The 14,597-nt window shown below is 37.3% G+C and overlaps 1 protein-coding gene across 1 annotated transcript in view; it reads left to right on the top strand.

Moving 5' to 3' along the window:
* Positions 1-8,344: 8,344 nt before the first annotated feature.
* The window catches only part of LOC149085827 (sodium/potassium/calcium exchanger 3-like), a 164,455-nt gene continuing 158,202 nt past the window's right edge, over positions 8,345-14,597 (top strand). The window contains exon 1 of the mRNA XM_089232265.1: positions 8,345-9,037. Coding sequence (XP_089088391.1) covers positions 8,917-9,037 — 121 coding nt within the window. The 5' untranslated portion in view covers positions 8,345-8,916. The remainder of the gene's footprint in view (positions 9,038-14,597) is intronic.

The following is a 14,597-nucleotide window of genomic DNA, read 5'->3' as shown; positions in this document are numbered from 1 at the left end:
ATGGCGATCAGCCCTACAAATCGCACTTGGGCACCATTGTCTCAGACACAGATAGTGATGCATCTTTTAATTATTACAGTGGAACTTCGGTTAACGAGCAATTTGCATAAGCGGCAAAAATTTTGAACAAATTTTGATCCAATTAACGAGCGATGATTCGCATTACGAGCAAAAATTTTGTGCTTTGCTTATTTATTTTCACGTTATCACAACTGAGCTGATGGTTTTTCTCTTTCTCGTCTACACACGTGCTGTGAAATTCTGGGTAATAGTCTCCCTTACAGTCTTCGGTCAGCGTGCATAACTCGAAAAATGAATACCCGTACAACTGCACTGTGTTTGGTTGTTCCGGCTGTTTACGGTACAAAAATAGATGTAGCATTGTGAAACCACACGTGTACGCACTTGAAGTTTTTTAAATTCTGCTTGGAGAAAAATGTGGGCTGATTGCATTATTGAACGTGACTTTGAGGAGGTAGCTCATGAACAAGGGCCACCATTTCTGAAGAGGTTGTGTCCTTGGGGAAGACTATGGGACTGGAGGTACATGAGCCCGACGTTCAAAAACTAGTGGAGGAACATAGAAGATGGATCTCCATTGCACGTAACTGCAAGACCTTGTGCAAGAGATCTCGTCTGAGAAAGACGAAGAGAGAAATGAGTAGTTCCCTCACTTCAAATGAGATTAAGAGATGTGTGGCACGTGGGAATCTGTGGAAGAGAACCACCCCAAATAAATCTGTAGCAGTACGAGTAATAAATCTGTCCAACAATATTGCGATTTCCCATTTCCGAAAAAAACAATAAAAAAGGCAAAAGCAAGTCATAGACAGGGTTCATAGACATAAGGTTATATTATATCTAAAAAAAAAAGATATAGGGTTCCTTTTTAAACTCACACACAAAGTTTACATACTGTGAGTACGCTATAGTCTACCTTTCTCTGGTCGTTTAGAGTAAGTTAATTTGTAAACATATATATCGAAATTTTTTTGTATGTTTATTTATGGCATTATTACTTTTTTAATATTTTATGTATTATATTTATTGTATATTATTGCGTTGCATTATTGAATGAATGACGTTTTTATTAGTCATTTTCATGTGAATGAATTATTATGAAACGAATTATCCAAGTTTCCATTATTTCCTATGAGGAAGTTTGATTCGAATAACGAGCACGTTGGCAGAACGAATTAAGCTCGTTAACCGAAGTTCCACGGTATTTGGAAATTATTCGAGTGCCGCGTTGGAATTTCTGTGGAAAAACAGCGTCTGTTACGAGGCATTTCGTTACGACAACATCCGGCGAGTAAATTATTCACGTTGACGGTCGTTCAACCCAATTAAAAAGGAAAAGCGATACGGTAACAATGATTCTCCATAATCTGAAGGTGAACAAAGACAACGGAGTCAAGGTGAACGTGAAGGTTTCGGTTTGTAACATGTGGTCTCGGAAGGCGGTTTTTTTCTTCACCTCGCTCTTTTCCCCCCACAACGTCAGTTTCGAAACGTCGGGCAACGCTAATTTACGTAGAAACGATAGCTCGTATTAATGATATTCTGATGGGTAAGACACACGTGTCAACTCGTGGTTAAATTACGGTTGTTATCCTCAACTTCCAGGCCGCTACCATTCACATGACGATTCGAATACAGGCGGGAAAATGAAGGAAAAAAAAGTTATAATTGAACCTCAAATGAAGAAGTTTGTTCTTGTTGACATAGAAATGAAATATTCGTCTCATATATCGTTTAATTACGTAGGTGTAATTCAAAATATACTTATCCGTTATTCAAAATTCCTTAACAAATCACAATCTTAGTTATAATGACGCCTCTGCGCTGTAACGTTAATAATTTGCTGTCCCGGCTGATTCCTAGAGAGAATAATGTTAATGAGAATCTTGCTTATAACGTCGATGGTAACGCAACCTCCTCGGATATAACGGCACATTTTTTGTCCTTTTACTTCCGTTACGATTGGCTCATTGCATTAAGGCAATGTTTGTCTGTTTCTGTTGATATCTAACGTTAAAAAAGAAGAGATTTATTCCACGTTTGGCACTCCAATTTGCCGTTGACATGACTCATATTTATTGCTCTCCCCAACTTCTTTTTTTTTACGAAAATGTCCCGTTTTTCCCGATTTTTTAAACAAAGATTACTTTACTAAAAAAACAAGAATGAATTTAGTTTTCTTTTTCATAATTTATAAATTATGTTATAATTAATTTCCCTCTCATATATTTGTCATATATATATATATATATATAGGGTGCATAGGTAACAGGCTGCATATGGCATTTTACTGGTGAACCGTTGATCCTACAGGCATACTTCCAGTTGGAAAAAGTATTCAAATAACGTGTAATATTCAAATATGTCATTCATGTTGCAAGCGTTTTTTTTTTTTTGTGTAGTTATTAAAATAAAAATGCCAACTTTTTATACCGTTGCCTTGTAAATCCCCGAAAACTCAATTCGAAAGTTGTTGCCCTGTCCTGATGCCAACTTAAAACATTCCACGTTTCTAATTGGAATATTCACTGATATATTCGAATTTGAAAAACGGAGGAAAATTGGGAAAAACAGCATTAAAAATGCGGGTAAAACGGTTTTCGCATAAATTTATGAAACCATAAAAGACGCGGCTTTTATTACAGGAAATTACTGTGATTACCTTTACCCGTGACATATATCGATAAATGATTTACTTTCACTTTTCGATAATTCCAAGGCGGTTCGGTCCGGCCTCTTTTCTTTTTATCTCTTTTAAAAGCGAAGTCTAAGTCGAAAGTTTGTTCTCTTTATCTCTATTTCTTGCTTTGTTTTCTGTTAACATTTTATTGACGGTGACAATCTCATCAACATCACTCGGTAACCATGGAGCAAAACAATGTGTTCATTGAACTCGAACTAATTCAACGATTAACGCTAGTCGAATGGAGCGAAGAAAGTGAAACGAAAATTGATTAAAAATCTATTTCTTGAATTGGTGTTATCGACATTAGATTTTATTTTTTTCTGTGACTGATAAATTACACTGTTCTACAAGGACCAAGTTTTTTTAATATGGAAAAAATATCTGTTTCTAAAGGTTTATGGTGCGGGAAATTCAAATCTGAAAGTATAAATTGGCTATCAGGCACAGTTTTTTAGTTATTCAACAACGTATGTCAAATTTAACTGATACAGTCGAATCCCGTTATAACGAACTCCAAGAGATTAGAGAAATCACTTCGTAATAACGAAATTCGTTATAAAGGAACTCCAGATTTTTTACGTTGTTCTTAGGGGCCGTTCAAGTATTACGTCATCATCGATGGGGGGGGGATTTCCGATTTGCTGACTTTTGATGACAAGGGGGGGGGGGTTTAGATAATGCTTACGTCATCAACCACCCTTTATGAAAACATGAGTTAGGATCCAGAGGGACAGAGCTGATGACGAAATTTTGCTGACAAGGGGGGGGGGGGAGTAAAAAAAAAATAGCTAAAAATTTGCTTACGTAATACTTGAGCGGCCCCTTATGTGAACTTATCTGGGGGATTAGAAAAGTTATCGTTAAAACGAGGTTTTCACTGTAACGGTATACGTTAAAACGGGAATCGACTGTATTTGTTGTGCCGCTTGCTATGCTAAATTGATAAACTGGTGGAAAGGTAGAGGTAACTAGGCATTGTATGTAGTGCCTATGGTATGGAGGGAACAGGAGGATCACCTTACAGACTGTTACTTTTGCTTGACAAATGTTGATCATTTTTGTCGCGGTCATTTTCTGCACACGAGGGCTAATTAGATCATGATCTACAATTTATTGCCGATTCCGAACGGCAGGCTTGTTTTTTTATACTCATCGAGAGATTGGTGTGCTAACCCCTCGATGGGGGACAAATGTTAATGGTTTCACCAATCAGAAAACTAAAACATGCATAATATATCCCAATGTGCCTTCTGCAATCAGACCAGTCCCACACACCGGAACTCTTCCAATATAAAAGACCAACAAACGAAGGCAATGAAACACGGAAAGAGAGAAGAATTTTACATCGTCTCTTTGAAAGAAATGACCCATTATATCATTCCACATTTGTTCTCCCACTCCATGTCTCGGCACAAACGTGCCTGAATGGCTTAGTTTGTGATTTAGGTCTAAGTAAACAGAAAACAGAACTGCGTTAGGTTCGAGGTTGCACAGCCAGACGCAAACATTGTGGAGTATAGGCATGGATTTTGAACAATGCCTGGCACCGAAAAAGTGCATGGACGTAATTTCAAGAAATGTAACACAAATCTTTCCAGGAAAGAAAAAGCTAACAATCATGCTAACAATTCGTACAGGGATTTAGAGTGCAACATGTCCCCTAAAAGTGCATTTCCTAGATTCACGTCTGCATTATTTTCCTGAGAACTGCAGTGGCGTTTCTAGAGATATAATGACTAGGGATACGTAAATTTCGTATTTACGAAGTAATCGCGATAAATGCGAAATTTGCCAATTTTGACGAATAAATGCCGATGTTTGATTTTTTACTACTTTTTCGCGAAATCTGGGTTATTTACACTTTTTGAAGTGGGAAAAGTCATAATTTTGCTCAGTACTTGTGATCATGCTTGAAAGGGAAACCACAAGCATCACTTCTTTCCCTTTTGACATTGTCTTAGATGTAAATACAGTCGAATTCGGCTATAACATAGCCCCTAGGTGATTCGTGAAGTGTATGTAATAACCGACGTGTATGTCATAAGCGAGGAGTTGAAATTAGCTTACGTAGCAATAGCATGTATTCATTATAGAGATTGTCGTGGAAAAAATAAGCTTATGCCTCACATAATTGAAATATAATATATCATGAATATAGTTTCTGATTGGCATCTGAAAATTTTGGAAATTTATAAGAAAACGCGAGATATACAACAACATGCAGATATTTTTCAAATGATTTTTTTGAGTTTATGCTAATGGTTTTTCCCTTTGAAGTTGGCAGTATTGTAAAATTTAAAAATTCAGAAAAAATAATCCCACTGATGTTCATAAATTCACCAATCAATTAATAAATATACTTGAATTAGCATAGCTTTTCAACAGTGACTGAGTTGATTTGCAACAATTGTTTTTCATCCCCCAACTAATAAAAAGATCACAAAGTAATAAAAAAAAGTAAAAATTCCATAATTCGAAAAGCGAAGACGATACAGTTCTGCACAGAAAGACAGGATTTTATTAAATGTAAAAAATTTTATTGCCAAAATAGTTACATTTATCATCGACAGGACAGGTAGCGCTAAAGTTTGTCAATTAATCATTTTTGATCATTTTTGTCGCACCACGGTCATTTTCTGCACACGAGGGCTAATTAGACCGGGACCTACAATTTATTGCCGATTCCGAACGGCAGGCTTGTTTCTTATACTCATCGAGAGGTTGGTACGCTAACCCCTCGATGGGGGACCCCTGCGGTAGCAATTTTTTGCTGCGGTCAAGTCGCCGTTTTTGTTGTATCCCTGTGTCAGGAAAGTTTTCTGACAAGGACGAACCGGGTATCGAACTCGCGACACCTCTAAACATCCTTTGGTACTTTAGGCGAGTATCAGATATTAGGAAGTGTAGCTATTCCAGCCATGCAATTTCGCGTTTATTGAAAAAATTTACGTCTAATATCTCTCACCGCGTACAATGAATGTTGTCCATTAAAGGCTGTTTTTGATTAAATTTTTTCTAGGGGTCTTTTTTGCAGTATGTTATATCCGGATTATTTTTTTGGTTAAGCCCATTAAAAAAATGGGTTTTTTACATCCACAGTGTATGTTTTAAGCAGGGTATGTTATAACAGAGGTAGAAGTGTATAGATGTGAATGGGCCAAATTTTAAGGATTTCACAATCGTATGTTTTATCCATCGGTTATGTTATAAGCGTACTCGAATGTATATGCAATTTTTGGAATATCGGAAAATGATGATATAAAAAGCATTTGAAAAATAATGTTAAATTAATAGAAAATAGAGATACATTACTGCAATGTTAGATTTCAATCAAGTATTTTAACACGCTGCAGTAACACGGGTAGTTTTTTTTTTAATACGAAATTTTTGATTTGAACTATGTTTCATTTATTCGAGTGTGTGAATGAAAGGAAAGAGTGAAATTTTTCATTTGGAATTCGTTATTATGAATAAACGCAAAATTTCTGATCTGAATTTTTTTTGCGAATAAATGCGAAATTTCTGATAAAAAATTTTTTTTTTGCTAAATTTACGTTTCCCTAATAATGACCATAGAAAACCGGTATGAAAGAAAAGGGATGCCTGCAATGCTTGCTTACTATTGCTGGAACATTAGGCCCCTTTCACACGGAGCGGGTTCGGAAGAAGTTTTAACAATTGGTATATACTGAGCCTTTCAAACGAGTCGAAATTCGCCCGCAACTTCAAAGTGTTCATGCGGGTCCGGATACCCCCTCCGATACCTATAAGTAATTTTACTCGATATTGAGTCTATAAACTAAAAAAAAAGGTGAAATTTTATATTTCAGAAGTAACTAATCTAAGGATGGGATTTCACTCTAAAAGGTTTATGAAAGTTATTTTATAAAACTTGAAAAAAGCAACCAATAAAAGTATCGGTTACATTCGAGGAAATGCAACTTATAGGTTACATTTGTAAAAGAACTATTATAAAATTTTTATAGTGTAATCCGGGCTTAAAGCCGGGATTACACTATGAAGTTTTATAATAGATCTTTTATAAAAGTTGGAAATTCAACCAATAGGCGCGTTGGTTGCATTCAAGCAAATGCAACCGGTGATCTTATTGGTTGAATTTTTCACGTTTTACCGAAGAGCTTTTACAAAACTTTTATAGTGTAATCCCGGCTTTAAGCCCGGATTACGCTATAAAAGTCTGTGATATCTCCAATATAAGTCTTTGATATCTCCTGATTTTTTTATTTTATTTTTTGGAATATCATTGGATGTTTTTGGAATTTTTCTTTCATATTTTCCAAAAAGATAGATCTTAGATTTTTTTTTCGAAATCTTTTGAAAATATGTTAAGATATTTTCTCCCATCGACTACTTGTGAGGATTGAACGGAAGCATAGGCGGTGATAGACTTGGAAGTCTGGGGGGGGGGGGGCACAATGAATTATTGCTGTGGGGGGCACGATGATGATGTCAATATTTATATATACATTAGATCAGTCGACTCCACCTTTGATGCTGGGGGGGGGGGGCGATGCCCCCTACGCCCCACCCCGCCGTATCTCCGCCCATGAACTGAAGGCATCTTTATACTCATATTCTATGGGGCTCTAAATTAAACCACCAAAGAATGGCTCTGGGCTGCCTATGGGCACTGAATCAGGAGTGAAGAAAAATAATTGCAAAAATTGCGAAAAAAATAGTTTTTATGCGCGAATTTCAAACTAAAGATGCGGGCGAATCATCTTCAGTGCTCGTGTGAAAGGGCACCCGCTCCGTGTGAAAGGGGCCTTATTTGAGAGAGCAAAGGCTATCAAAAGATGAAAAAATAAGCCTTTCAAATTCTTCAGAAAAACATGAATTTATTGATATTTTCTATCAGTAAAATAAGTTTTTCCCTTAAAATATGCGTTATAATTCATACGCCTGTATTTATGTACTTTTTTGTTTTATTCTGTTTGGAATGTTCCGATACAATTTTAAAGTGACTAGAATAGTGATTATTACATATTTTGCTTATATAGATATACAGCTTGGGAAATAAAGTAAAAAAAAAAGCGAAAAACAAATTGCCTTTAACTTTCCTGGGACAGGGAAACAAATTACAGATTTGTATTCAGGAAGCAGATTTTTCCTTACGAATCACGACTGTTATCTCTAGGAAAAACGATTTTCATTTTTTTTTTCTAGAACAGTGTAATTCGAACTTTTTCCCAGTGACTTTGGACTTCGAATTAACCAAGTTCGACTGTATCAAAGCAGGGTTTAGTTGTGTTTTCTTAATCTGAGACCAATAATTGCATTCGAATTCATGATTTTTATAATAATCGCTCAAACGACTCGTCATGCGAAGCAACGGTATCTACCGAATGATAAGATCCTTAACCGATAAACCATAAGCAATCTCATTTGCATACTGTTTTTTTGTTTCTCGGAAGAACAAAGAAAACAAAAGAAAATTATCACCGAACTTTGGAAGAAGAAAATCCTGAAAGTAATGGATGCGAAACAAAAAGAAATCTTTCTTGTGTATGTGGAGGGATATAAGACGCCCCCCCCCCACCCTGTTATCTTACACCAAGCCAGCTTTTCTTATTTTTGATATACACAGACGAATTCTTTGGCTGCTTTTCGTCGTTGGCGGTTCTACCTGGACACTCACACAAAAGAAGCTGCACCGTTGAATGCATCGAATTTCGATCGGTTTAGTTGCAACTCGCTCTCTCTTGCTACTCACTACTCTCTCAGTGTGTGTGTGTGTCTTTCACAAGCAGTGGTGTAGCTAGCTGCTACCAGACGTGAGTGAGAGCTGCTCTCTCTCTCTCTCTCTGTTGCTGCACAAGCCTCTTTTTCCCGCCTACACGGTTATCTTCTCGCCGGGGCAGCTGTGAACAAACTCCTTCTTCGACATCAGCAAAATTTTGTCCGGTCCAAGACGGGACATTTTTTTGCCTTGTCCAACGAACCAGCCAGAGATTTCAGAAAACAAAAGAATTTCACCGATAATTTAAAAGTGTCTACCATACTTTTTTAAGTGTTTCTGGCGTCAACGAGCTTCTCTATGATTGTTTCTTTAACTTAAACAAACAAATACGAGCTTCTTTGTAAGGACAACCATTCCTTCCTTAGTGTGAGTGTGTGTGGTTAGTGAATATACCTGTGTCTTTAATTGTCACTATATTCGTAATAATTACTAACATATAACTTGGGAAATGCCAGAGACGATGATGATAACGACACCGGGAAGAAGTAGGCGCAAGTTTGGACGAAAGTTTTTGTTCGTTTCCGTATCGTTGGTCGTCTATTTGGCTTTCAGCAGCCGTCGATTCAAAGGTAAGTCAAGTAAAGGCGTAAATATGTCTTTGATTCCGAAACTTGACTGTTATAACCACAAACATCCCGTCTTTTCTCGATTATTCACGTTGTTTCGGTTTAAGAAAACCAATGCTGTGGAATATAGGCTCCAGAATGTAGCCTTGTATAATAGCACGTTATTTGTATTCACATCTCAAGGGTTTTTAACCTATGGACCGCTATCCAAAGTTGGGCCACGGGGTTTTTTCGCAACTCGGTAGATGTTATTTGCGAATCCACTTTCAATCCGGTTAGAAATTCAATTGTTGCACCTTTGGTTTCAGATGAGGGCGTCTGGATGAGTTCGAGGGCCCTGGCTGGGATCCACATATTTTTAGGGTTCCTCTTGATACTGGGCAGTAAGGAAACTCCCGTGGACTCATTTTACTGGCGAACCGTTGATCCTAGAGGCACACTTCCAATTGTAAAAAAGGATTCAAATAACGTATAGTACTCACATACGTCATTCATAGTGCTAGGGATAGTAGGGTTATTAAATGCTCAAAAACCCAATTAGAAAGTTGTTGTCCTCTCTCTTCTGTGAGGCCAAAAAAAGAAAAAAAAGAGGCATTTGTAAGTGCAATATTGACTAAGATATTTGAATTCGAAAATTGGAGAAAATTTAGGAAAGAACAGCATAAACAAGGAAAAGAAGCGTTGTCCGTTGTTTTTTGCTGTTCTTTAGCAATGTTTAACCAATTTTTGAATTTAAATATCTCTTTGAATATTACATTGGCAAACGTGGAATTTTTTGTGCTGGCATCAGGAAATACAGGGCAACAATTTTCTAATTGGGTTTTTGAGCACAGGGTGCCCGTATAAAAAAATTTGTTTTTGTATTTTAACTACTATACAACCCCTTGAAATATGAATGACTTATCTGAGGTTTACAGGCAGACAGGCATGACCGCCGACCGCCCAGAGAGACCATCTTGTGGGATGGTTTGCGCGTCTGAGGTTTACACGTTATTTAGATATTTTTTATAATTGGAAGTATGCCTCCAAATGGTTCGCCAGTAAAATATTTCCTCATTACCCTGCGCATAGTATTTTTGGGGTAGAAGGTCAGCTCCGCAATGTTACAATCGTATTACAGAAAGATCCAGAATTGATGGAAATTCAGAATTTATAAAAGAAATAATTTCAGAATTCATGAAAGCTTTCAATAATTTAGTCTCTCGTTTGATTCGGGGGCCTTGGGCTCAGGCCCTGTTGGCTCCTGTTAAGACGTCACAGACTGGTTTAACTAATTTCGAGAGCTAAACATTTTGTTAATCAGAAATATTTAATAGTTTTTGAATTAAAAATAGACAGATGGGTCGTAAACTCTACCATCATTTTTGGACTCCTGCTAAAAAAAGATTGAGAAACCCTTTCTAATATAGACCTAGATATAAGCCAGGAGTATACAATACAACCTCCGGCACGCGTGCCAAATGCAGCTCGCCGAGGGGTTCCATCTGGCCCGCGAAAGTTGTTCCGGTAGAAAAGTATCAATACACACAAAACGATCAATACGTATTCTGACCATATTTTCCTCATAAAAACACGGAATATTGTCAGAAAAAAATTCAAATGCACGTAAAGCTGCCAGTTACAGCCAAAAAAAAAAAAAAGAAGAAAATGTCAAATGCAAAGGTTTCCATTTTCAGCCAAGACAAAATGTCAAATGCAAGTAAAGTTGCCGCAGTAAAAAAATTGTCAAAGGCAAGTAAAACTGCCAACTATGGTTAAAATTGCTGAAAAATTGCCAATCGCGGCAAATGATGGGTACTGTAAGTCGAATTATAAGTTAGGAAAATAATCTGAGAGATTTTGATTTCAAAAATTCAACTAAGCCTTGTTCAAAATAAGAAAATAACGGGACATTTCATAAAAAAAGTTTGGACGACCAAAATTACGGGACTATACTTTAAAATACAGGTCATATGGCCACCTTTCAAATGCAAGTTTCTGACCCGCGAGTGGTAGATATTGAAAATATTGTACTGTGTACACCCCTGATCTGAGAGGATAAGGTTTCGGTAATTAGTATTTTTCTTACAGAAGATGAGAAAGAAAAAACACAAGCATAAGCAAACACGAGATCTCATCATTCAAATTCAACCTGTAAATTACGCTTCCCTGAGAGCAGCCGAACTCTGTTATGGAAGCTGCAGAAACTTCCTAATTGGTAGAGCTACTCAATGCTAAGCTTTTTTTAGGTACTACAGTACCTTGTTTGAAAAAAAAATGATGACAGTGTCGGACACTGCCGCAGTTATTTTCGTGAAAACGCCAACCGTGTATAGTAAATTGAAATTATATTGTACAGTGCGCGCGATTCCATAATTCCCTTTGCCGCTTTTTACTGGCAAACCGTTGATCCCAGAGGCATACTTCTACTTCAAATAAAGCATCTAAATAACGTGTAGACCTTAGATACGCCATTCATGTTGCATAAGGTTGTATAGTTTTATTAAAATAAAAAATTTAACTTTTTATACGGACACCCTGTCTTCAAAAAACCAATTAGAACGTTGTTGTCTTGTCTCTCTTGAGGCCAACAAAAAAAAAAACTTCCACGTTTTTAAGTGCAATATTCGCGGAGATACAGAGAGTATTTGAATTCAAAAACCAGAGAAAAGTCGGGAAGAAAAGCGCAAACTAACGGACGGCGTTTCTTTTCTTGATTTACGCTGTTCTTTTCCAACTTTTTTCCGTTTTTCGAATTCGAATATCACAACGAATATTGCATTTGGAAGCAGGGATTTCTTTTTTGAAGTGCAACTTCTTTAGCCAGGAAAGATAATTTTTGTAAGGGAAAGGAAATTCGCAAAAAAGTGAAACGCTTTCTTTTTCCTCAAAACCCGTTCCGTAGAGTAGCTGATTGTGTGATGGAGTTCCCAGAAGCAGATTGGTTGTGGTAGTGGTGGTGTGGGGTGTTAGCAGACTTTCAGCCGTGTAAGAAAATAAAGTTGAGTGGGGGAGGGGTTTGGTCTGAACGGTTGGGTCCGACAAAGACAGTTTATTACCTTTCCCTACTCCCAGTGACTCCACACCCCCGGTAACACGAGAGTATATTTCGCACGCGAACGCAAGTTTTGTGACGTCACAATGCCAGCTCCTAATTGGCTGCGCTGTTATAACGCAGAATCCATCCAGAGCACTTCACTTTTTTCTTTTTTCTCTTCACTCCTGTACTAAAGCCTCCGCCTCCCTCTGATTGCCAATTTAGAGCCAATCCCAATTATTGCCAGAAAATTTTTAGTGAACAAATCTGCCACACGTGGGATTTACGGCGGGTTCAATTATGATTCCATATGATGCCAAACTGGTTAGAATTCTACGGCGCGTATGGTGTCTTGGGGTTTGAGGGGTCAATTAGATCAAGTGGGTAAAGATTAGGAGGGGGAAATTCAAGAAAAATAAGGGGTCAACGAGATCAATCCTATTTAAAATTAAATTTAAAATTTCTAAATTCAGTTTTAAATAATTAAATTTAATTGAGGTGAATGCCACACATGTCAAAACTAGAAATTTCACTTCTAACGCGCCAGATCCTCATGCAGATTTTTTTTTGTTGGCCTCAGGAGAAACAGGGCAACAACTTTCTAATTGAGTTTTGGGGGCCACTCTGTTTCTCTGTATAAAAAGTTAATTTATATTTTAATACAACATGAATGACTTATCTGAGGTCCACACGTTATTTGGATACTTTTCTAATTGGAATTATACGCCTCTAGGATCAACGGTTCGCCAATAAAATGCGGCAAGGGAATTACGTAATCATCCTGTATAAGCAGGATCATAGCACTAGAATTTTTGTGAGTGGGCACAAACCCAATTTTGCCGCATAAACCATGGTAAAATTCAATAATCTTATCAGAGTGTTTTTTTCGTACCCCCTGCAAAATTTGTCGATAGTATTTTCGTTTATAATATCAGGCTAAGGCCAGCATTTACTCTATAAAATTTCTATAACAGCCGTTTTATAAAACTTCGAAAATGCAACCAATAAGCGTATCGGCTGAATTCGAGCGAGTGTAATCAATAGGCTTATTGGTTGTTTTTCTTAGTGTTTTGTAAAAGGTCTTTTATCAAACCTTTATAGTGTTAGCCCGGCATAAGTGAGATTTATAACCCTTTAAGACCGAGTTCGATCGATCGTGCGGGTGAAAGTACTTAACAAACATTTATGTTTTCAAAAATTTCACGGTCTTAGGCCGGGATTACGCTATAAAAGTTTTACGAAAGCACTTTTACGAAACTTTTACAGTGTAATCCCGGCCCTAAGGAGTTAAGTCGGCACATTTCTAACTTTGACGAAACTATCAAACGGTCAAAGTGATACGAGTTTACGTGGAGCAGCACCGTTGTTTCCCTTTCTCTGATCTAGGGCAAGTACGTAATTGCATGTACGTAAACAGCCTTCTTTCCTGTCCTTGTCTGTGGCGGACTTGATGATTCATCGACATAGGCAAATCTACTTTTAACTTTTTGGAGATGCTTGGGGTTGAGGAGTGTAGATTTTGGGAAGCTAGGTGTAGATTTTGGGAGCTAAGAGGAACTGCGTGAAGATTTTGGAAGCTAAGAAGAGTTGCGTGGAGATTCTGAAAGCTAAGGGGAGTTGCTCAAAAATTTTGAAAACTAAGTGGGTGTAAATTTTAAAAGCTAAGATGAGAGAGTTGCATGAATATTTTGAAAGCTAAGAACAGTTGCGCGAGGATTTTGAAAGCTAAGAACAGTTGCGTGAGGATTTTGAAAGCTAAGAACAGTTGCGTGAGGATTTTGAAAGCTAAGAACAGTTGCGTGAAGATTTTGAAAGCTAAGAACAGTTGCGTGAGGATTTTGAAAGCTAAGAACAGTTGCGTGAGGATTTTGAAAGCTAAGATGATTTACATTAAGCTTTTGGAAATTAAATGGGTGTGCATTTTGGAAGCTAGGTGGATGTAATTTTGGAAGATAAAAAGAGGAGGTGCGTGAAAATTTCGATAGCTATGTGGGTTTAGGCATTAGAAGTTAGGTGAATGTCGATTTTGGAAGCCAAAAGAGGAGGTGCGTGCAGATTTCGGTAACTAGGTGGGTGTAGATTTTGAATGATCAGTGTAGCTGCTACAATTGAAAGCTTGGAAACCCCGAATATACGTCAGTGAAACAGGAGAAAATAAACGACTGGTATCATGTTATCTTCGAGCTTCGATTACATACTATCTATAATATCTTTGGAGATCTTTACGCAATCGAAAGTAATGGCCACCATTTTCTTAAAACAAACAATACAATACTTGACCAAATTGTTTTTTTCTCCAAAATATCATCAGTGAAGCGCTCTGATTAGAAATTCGCATTAAAAGTTCAATAATTTGATGATGGTGATGGACCATTATCAGAATGGATAGCTAATGATGCACGAATGGCAACGCTCTTGCGTTATCTCTGACTTTGACTGCGTTATTAGTGAATTGGCAAATGGCGAAAGCCTTTCTCTGTTCGATTTTTGCCGTTCTTTCTGCAAAAGAGCGAAACGATAACAACAACACTCAAATCAAATGCCTCG

Source organism: Pholcus phalangioides, unplaced genomic scaffold (assembly GCF_987345545.1).
Source record: "Pholcus phalangioides strain wild (caught in Gottingen) unplaced genomic scaffold, Ppha-v1.0 ptg000005l_1, whole genome shotgun sequence".
NCBI lineage: Eukaryota > Metazoa > Arthropoda > Arachnida > Araneae > Pholcidae > Pholcus > Pholcus phalangioides.
The sequence above is the reverse complement of the archived record's forward strand: the minus strand, read 5'-3'. Positions and strand labels throughout refer to the sequence as shown.